This window comes from Populus trichocarpa, chromosome 18, assembly GCF_000002775.5.
Source record: "Populus trichocarpa isolate Nisqually-1 chromosome 18, P.trichocarpa_v4.1, whole genome shotgun sequence".
NCBI lineage: Eukaryota > Viridiplantae > Streptophyta > Magnoliopsida > Malpighiales > Salicaceae > Populus > Populus trichocarpa.
In genome coordinates, this window is record NC_037302.2 from 8,700,957 (window position 1) to 8,708,784 (window position 7,828).

General features: G+C 31.2%; 1 protein-coding gene across 1 annotated transcript; it reads right to left on the reverse strand.

Moving 5' to 3' along the window:
* Positions 1 to 2,284: 2,284 nt before the first annotated feature.
* LOC18107646 (protein arginine N-methyltransferase PRMT10) lies at positions 2,285 to 6,585 on the reverse strand. The gene is made up of 7 exons (XM_006371878.3): positions 6,217 to 6,585; positions 5,648 to 5,840; positions 5,399 to 5,504; positions 4,988 to 5,177; positions 4,283 to 4,468; positions 4,063 to 4,146; positions 2,285 to 2,672 (listed from the first exon to the last, which is right to left on the reverse strand). The coding sequence occupies exons 1-7, from the start codon at positions 6,421 to 6,423 to the stop codon at positions 2,496 to 2,498; spliced, it is 1,143 nt and encodes a 380-aa protein (XP_006371940.1). The 5' UTR covers positions 6,424 to 6,585; the 3' UTR covers positions 2,285 to 2,495.
* Between the last annotated feature and the right edge of the window lie 1,243 nt (positions 6,586 to 7,828).

Here is a 7,828-nt window from a genome sequence, read left to right on the forward strand (position 1 = left end):
GATAAAAAAATTGGCAGGGGGTTAAATTGAAAAAAATCATAAGGGGGCAACTCAACAAAAGGCAAACAAAAAAAACAACAAAACAAGACTCAAAACAAAGAAGGATAAAAATAAGAAAATATCATCTTAAAAAAAAACAAACAAACCCAGACAAACCTTATAAACCTTGTTTAATCTCTAAAAATCACAACTTGTGAAATCTTGGACCTGCATTATATCAAGAAGCTCAATTACCAACTAATTTAATTTTGAGTGATGAAATTGATGAAAAATTTTATTAAAAAAAGCTTGCAAAAACAAAAAAACAAATAGGGATAAGATTTTAAAGGGAAAAAAAACCAAGGAGAATGAATTTTGAAAAAAAAATTTAGAAATGAACAAAAAAAATAGAAATTAAAAGAATAAGAATAAAATTTGAAAGATAAAAAAAATGATAGTGGTAAAATTGAAAAAAAAATGTAATTCCATGGATCATTCAGGGATTAAAAAATGACAGGTGGTGAAATTAAAAAACAATGGTAACTTCTAAAACTCATAATTCGTGAAATCTTGGACCCATGCTTATCAAGAAGCTCAATTCTCAACCAACATAATTTAGAAGGATAAAGTCGATGAAAAAATTATTAATGAAAAAACTTGCAAAAGCAAAAAAATATATTAACAAAAACAATGAGGATGAAATTTGATTGAAAAAAACCCAAAATGGATGAAATTTAAAAAAAAAACCATTTTAAAAATGATGTCAAACAAAATAAGTAGCAATGAAAAGAATAATGATCAAATTTGAAATATTAAACAAATCACAGGTGGTGAAATTGAAAAACATTTTTAATTTGATATATTATTAATATATTTAAAAATGAGAGATGTGTGAAATCAAAAAACATTTATAATTTAAAAAGATTATTTATAGATTAAAAAATAGTATGGAGGTCAAATTAGAAAGCATTTATAATATAATTTATAGCTTATTAATAATGTGAAGCAAAAAACAATTGCAAGGGTTGTTATGAAATTTTGCTTAAGCTGGCGCAAAAATTCAAGAATAAGAGAGAGGAGAAGGAGAAAAAGGAAACAACCTTTAGCGCTAAATTAGCGGCGCGTTAGGTACACGTGTTGCACCATCATGTTCAGGACACCGTGATCTACCAAACGCCGTCCTAAAAGGCAATGGTTGGTGGCTAGACGACCCCACATGCATTGCTTGAACGATGCAGGGGTCGTCCACACGCTAGCGCGTGCAAAGCACATTACAACAAGTTTTTTTAAATAATATTTAATATATGACTATTACAATAATACCCCAAGTAACCTCCAAATCTACAACAAAACCAATGTAAAATGACCAAAAACTCCTTATGAGAAAGTTGTATTGTTTTTGTCTCCAAGGATGTCAAAGTAATTGTCTTTTTCAAAAAAAATAAAAAGACAAAAACACCCCGGAATCAAAAACTTTCGAATTATTTATTCTACGGCTAAATTTATAATTATATTGTGCATTAAAAAAGAAAATAAAAAATGTAACCTTGTGCAATAAGTTAAATACATTTATACATGGTAAGAAGATAATATAATCCTCAAAGCTTGGTTGATTGTTTTTTTTTTTTCCAAAAACAAATTAGTAATTACACTATTACAAATTAGACGTAGTTTTTTTTTCTAATTATTTTACTTTAATTTTTAATTATTGTTATGCTTTCCTTGTAGGCATAACAAAGACAGACGGACCTAATCTCTCCCGGCTCGCTAATACACACCTCTTCCCTCGTCCATGTGACTTCTGCACAGAAACCAGTAGCTGAAAATACACACCTCTTCCTCGTTTCAAAAAGAAATCGCTAATAAATTTGCATGTTTTGGGACATTTTACCAGGTAAAGACAAATGGTGAACAAGCTCAGTCGCTTGCTTTGTGGCTTGTGATATCAATACTTGTCTTCAAAAGATGAGCACAGTGCTAAAAGCTAATAGCTTATTTATCGAATGAAGCTTCAGGACGATTACCAATTCTGAACCATCTAATTAAACTCCCAGCTTCATATGGCAGAATGCTAGCAGCCAACAACCAGAAATCCTATCATTTTGAGATGTTTTCCGAATAAAATAGAATGTTAAGCAACTTCCAAGTAAACTAAAAAGACAAGAGAGCATGAAAACACCGAACAGAGCTCGCCGTCAAGAGTTCTAGTTGCATGAATGTAAGAAAATTTCCTTGCAACCCTTTCTGAAACAAGGATCAAAACTAAGAGGTAATAAGAGCACGCAAAAAGGATCAAGAGTTCTAGTTGCATGAATGTAAGAAAATTTCCTTGCAACCCTTTCTGAAACAAGGATCAAAACTAAGAGGTAATAAGAGCACGCAAAACCATATTTAAACAAAATTATACCAATATGTGCCTTTCGGGTCTTGGTAAAATTAGTTTTGACAATTTGGAAGCTATAAGAAATACCATTTTCATGATATTAAGACTTCCATGATAGCCGCTATTTCCTTCCTCACTCTATGTAGAACTTGTTTCTGGAAGGAGGAGGCTGTTTGCCAGAGGACTGTTTGATCTCACAGCCAAGCTCAACCTCCATTAATCTGTGATTTTCCTTTGAACGATCCATGGTGAAGGATACACTTATAGCATCCCCTTCACTGACATGTACAGGAGGATGCAAGAGGAAAACCTGACCATAAGCACCGACAAAAAATTAGAATGATAATGCAACTAGAGAAGTGATCTGTTGCTAGTACACCAAAAAGATTAACACAAGAACATCACAATGAATCAAATGATCAGGGCAGACATCCATGTCTCATGCACTCTTCAGAAAAGTTCCATGATGATAAATAACCTCGAATTAGTTTGAAGCTCATAACTTCTGGCATTCATTTTTCTTCTCCATACAATTTTAATGCAGCACATTAACCACTAAGAAACACATAAAAACTAGTGATGCTGTTTGCAATAAAATAAAGATCCAAAACAAAATAAACATCGGTAAAAAGAATGAACTTCAAATTCAAAAAGAAAAAAAATTAAAATCAAATGATAAAGAATGAAATTGAAATAAAATTTAATTGGTTGAAGGATTTAAAAATATCAAAAAAATAAAACCAAATTTGATATAAAAATAAAATGAAACCTAAAGATTTGGGATAAAATTGAAAATACAATCAATTAAAAAAAAGATAAAAAATTAAATAAATAGCAATTAAAAAAAATAAAAACTAAATTGCATATGAAATATAAGAGGTAGGTCACTCCCATCCTTTAACCAACTATTTTTCTTTCTATTAATATTTTATATTTGTAAAAGACCAATTTACCCCTAACCTAACTTGATTATAACAAAAAAAAAGGTTAAAGATGAAAAAGCATCATGGAAAGAAGCTTTATTTTTGTTTATTTCTAGGGCAATTTAGTAATTTAATTGTACAAAATAAAAATATCTATATGGCTCCTTGATGTAGGTTAATGTTTTTACATGTAAGGCTAATTAAGTCATTTGCCTATTCATAATAGAAGTTAAAAGTCAAGTTTGTCACTAATCAATTTTTCATTGGCTAATATCCCCCTATAAAAAGACTGAATTACCCTTCAATTGTCAGGTTAGTGGATGTTTTTGTAGGGCCAAAGTGGGGAAAGAATGGTTCATTGCTACAATACTTTCCTTGCATGTTTTAATTTATTATTAATATGATTCCCATTTTATTAATTTTATTGTATGAGAAATTAATGAAGCCATGATTAAAATGGAGGTCAATTTCAGGTTACCAAGTGGGGCTAAAATGACCCAAAAATTTTACAGTAAGGAACAGGGTTAGCGCAAGCTGATGGAGGTTGAAGATGGCATATGTACAGTTTAGTCCTTAAAGTTTCAACCGTGTTCAATATAGTCCCTGTGTTGTAGATAGAAAACAACTAATTAGAACATGTTTTCTGATTTTCCAAAGAAAACTGGAAATGGAATATAAAATTGGAGATGTAAAATGAAATACATTTTTCCCCTCTAAACAACCCCTATATGTTTCTACTAAATTGCACAATATCATGATGTTTTTGGTGATACAGACCTGCTGACCCCAATGCGTGCTATTATCTACACTAGGAGCTGTTGTCAACTCAATCTCCTGCTGTGCCGGATTAACCTTGCTTCCCTAGTGATCCAATATCAAAAAAACAAAAAAAATAAACAAAAACGTTATATGGAAGATTGGGAAAAGAAGTGTATATGATACACACTGTAGAGAACTGGAATGAAAGACTAAAAAAGGATAGTGATGATCCACTTACTCGAAAATGGACATCAAACCATCCACCAAATCCGCAGAGCCTTGTGTTTTCTAAAGTGATTGACGATAGGAAGTCTGACTTGACTTTGAGAATGTCATTCACCGTGGCAGTTAAACAATCAATCTCCTTTATAATGGCAGCTGTCCCAATGACTTGATGTGGATGAAGGTTTTGCCACAATGATGTCTGCAGAAATTACTTAGTATGTTCTTTAAAACTGCAGAGAATGGTGAAGAAAAATGGCTATTTTTCATATAGAATGGAGACCAAAGAATTAGATAGCTTTCTCTATTTCCTGTACAATTGACAGCTCAGATGAAATATACCAATACATAATAATTTAAGCATTCATGGTAATATGTGACTCATGATTTGGTGTTCAATAGATGATTCTCACATGCTCCATGCTGAATTATAAATTCCATTACACACATTGTTATCCAGATTATGTATGAAACGCGGTGCAACCTGAATATATCCTTGTGAGCAGCCAAATTTTTTGTACAAAGAAATAACAGTAACATAATCAGCAGAGCCTCATTGAAGCGTCACTGAATTAGCAATTAATGATTGCATGAGTTTATCCATAACAAATATATGAAACAGCACTGGCATTAAGAAAAAAGAAAAGAGAAAGAGTAGGCAGGCTGTAATCAATAAATTCAAAAATATTAACACAATACATGACTAAAATCCAGAACTAACCTGGAGATAATATTTCATTTGCTCCTCTGAGAAAGGCTTTGTTAAAACACTCATATCAACACCATAGTATTCTTTAGTGTCTTCCATAAAAGCATGCCAATCATTCATCGATCCATCATAATCACTCTTTTTTTGATCTCCCAATCCTGACCTGATTGGTGCCATCCACATGCGAGCATGACTTGGATACCTGCAAAATTACAAGAATTAGATGTGTGGTCATAATTTTTAGACTAAAATGGGGCTCTGAATGAAAATAGTTAACACATAAACCAATTACAGCATTAGCATTTGCAAGCAGAAAAGGCATAACAGGAGCAGCCAAACTAGCAGCAACTAGACTGAGAAAAGTAAATGAAATGAAAATCTAATGCAACCATACAATATAACATAGTAACGTGAATTGCTTACATGACTCCACCGGGCTTCAACCAGCGGTCACGAGCACATATCACTGAATCAAACATGGATTCACGAAGAAGGAAGTACCCCATCCACTCTGAGATAATTACATCAACTGCCAACATCCATCAAAACCCAAGTTCAAAATCAACAAAACAAACACCTTAACCTATATAGGTATATCAATGGCAAAAGAAAGTTTGTACTTAAACCAGTAAAAGCAAAAAAGGAACTAAAATCAGAAAACAAGTTGCAAACCTTGCTCTGGCAGGGTGACATCCTCCATGGAACCCTCAAGTACTTCAACTACATCTTGAAGATTATTCGCTTTGACTAGAGCCTGCGCATGTCCTGACATCGTAGTAGCCTCAACTGCATAGACCTTTCGAGCACCTGCTTGTGCTGACCACATTGCAAGAATGCCACTCCCTGTTCCCACATCCAAAACCGTCTATGCAAAAAGGTTCACCAGACCACATGTCACTTAAGAACTTGTTGGGTTGAAAGATTATATATTGACTTAAACAATAAATTACTTAGAGATTTAAATTGACATTATGCTTTGAGAAAAAGAATAAATAAATAAATAAATTGGGGCAACTTTTCATTATTGATTTAGACTTGAAGTCCGCTTAATCTTAGAAGATCTGAAGAGAAAGTAACTTACAATAAACTCAGTGATTTTGACTCAAACGTAGTTTTAGTTATTGTTCCTCTTCTAAACATTTAAGAACCCAAATTCCAATGTATTTAGCTAAAGTTACTTGCATACAAAATATGCTTGAAAATAAAATTTAAAGAAAAAAACAGAGAAATAAAGAAGGTACCTTTCCCTTGAAATGGTGCTTGTTCTCGAAAATAGCGTTGAAGTAAGCGTCCATACGTACTCTATCAGAGAGCATTTCTTTCTGGTGATAAAGAAACGCGTAGGTGCAGAAATATTGTGCGAAATCGACACCCTTGTCCACCGCCACAGCTCCTCCTCCGCTTCCATTGCTGCTGCCTCCACGCTCTCCCTTCTGGTGGCTCCCCATAAAATTGATATTCTTCTCGCTAGGTGCACACCGTTTTTTAGGGAGTGTATATTTAGGGCAACGTCGTTATACAAGAGGAGGCCTCGCTACTGCGTTCTAGGTCTTCTTGTGCCTCCTAATTTTTTTAAGGAAAAAAGAAACAGTGGTTCAGGACTTAAGGTTGCCTAGTTGCTGTCTTGGTAAAGGCTTCTAGGCGGGTTTAGGGTTTTTTTTTGCGTCGCAGTTGAACTGTTATTTTGTTATTTTTTATTTTAAATTAATTTATATATATAAATAATTTTTTATATTTTTTTTATTATTTGAATGTGTTAATATTAAAAATAAATTTTAAAAAATAAAAAGTATTATTTTGATATATTTTTTAAATGAAAAATATTTTAAAACTCAATTTTTATCACATTTCCAAACAATCATTTATTTTGGCCGATTAATCATTTTTTAAATTCTTTTAAGTTGTTTTGTAATTGAAAAAAATATTAAAATGATGTATTTTTATATATTTTATAATTCTAATATATTATTATTAAAAATAAAAAAAATATTGTTTTGATGTACTTTCAATGAAAAATATTTTTGCAAAAACACCCAAAGGTTGCCTACTTTACAACATTTACGAGTCGGATTAAATTTTTTTTACCATAATAAAAAATATATAGGTCATAGAAAATTATTTGATATTATTATTAAACATGGTTTGCCGAGTCAACTTTAAAATCTTTCAATCTAACTCCTTACTTAGCCTAAATTTAAAATTAAACTGAGTAAAAATTTACTCGATATAACTTAATCAACTTGGTCTATTAAAAAATAACTTGGATAATTATTAAAAAAATAAAATAAAAAAATAAAGAGTAGTTTCATCGTTCATTTAGATAATGTTTGGGAGTATGGTAGTAGTTGCTTTTCAAAATGTTTTTCGTTCAAAAATATATTAAAATAATATTTTTTTTATTTTAAAAAAATTATTTTTGACATTAACATATTAAAATAATCTATAAAAATTAAAAAAAATATTAATTTAAATAAAAAAATTAATTTTTTAAAAAATATACTTTAAAAAAAAAAAACAGCTACTAAGGAGGCTAATATAATGATACTCTGTTAAGTTTCAATGTCTTTCATTATAGTTGGCTATGTGGCAGGTGGTGTGTGTATATATATCATTAACGCAAACATTAACAACAAGCATGTTGCTTTTCACTACGTATTGTTTTTTTTTTAGTTTAACGTGGTTATTCGAGCTAGTTTGCGCGCACCTCAATTAATCTCATCACTACGCATGGTTTGTTATTATAAACATACTCACAAAATACTATTATTTTTGTCATTTTTTGCATATTTTTCACTTTAATCCTTGTATTTTACAGCATTTATGATTCGGCTATGTACCTTTATTTATATCATA

Bases quoted from the DNA above. Each gene is read 5' to 3' on its own strand.
- LOC18107646 (XM_006371878.3), bottom strand. From the start codon at position 6,423: ATGGGGAGCCACCAGAAGGGAGAGCGTGGAGGCAGCAGCAATGGAAGC. The intron at 4,469-4,987 runs GTTAGTTCTGGA...TAATTTCTGCAG, and splicing joins AAATGAAATATTATCTCCAG to ACATCATTGTGGCAAAACCT. The intron at 4,147-4,282 runs GTAAGTGGATCA...TTGGATCACTAG, and splicing joins GGTTTGATGTCCATTTTCGA to GGAAGCAAGGTTAATCCGGC.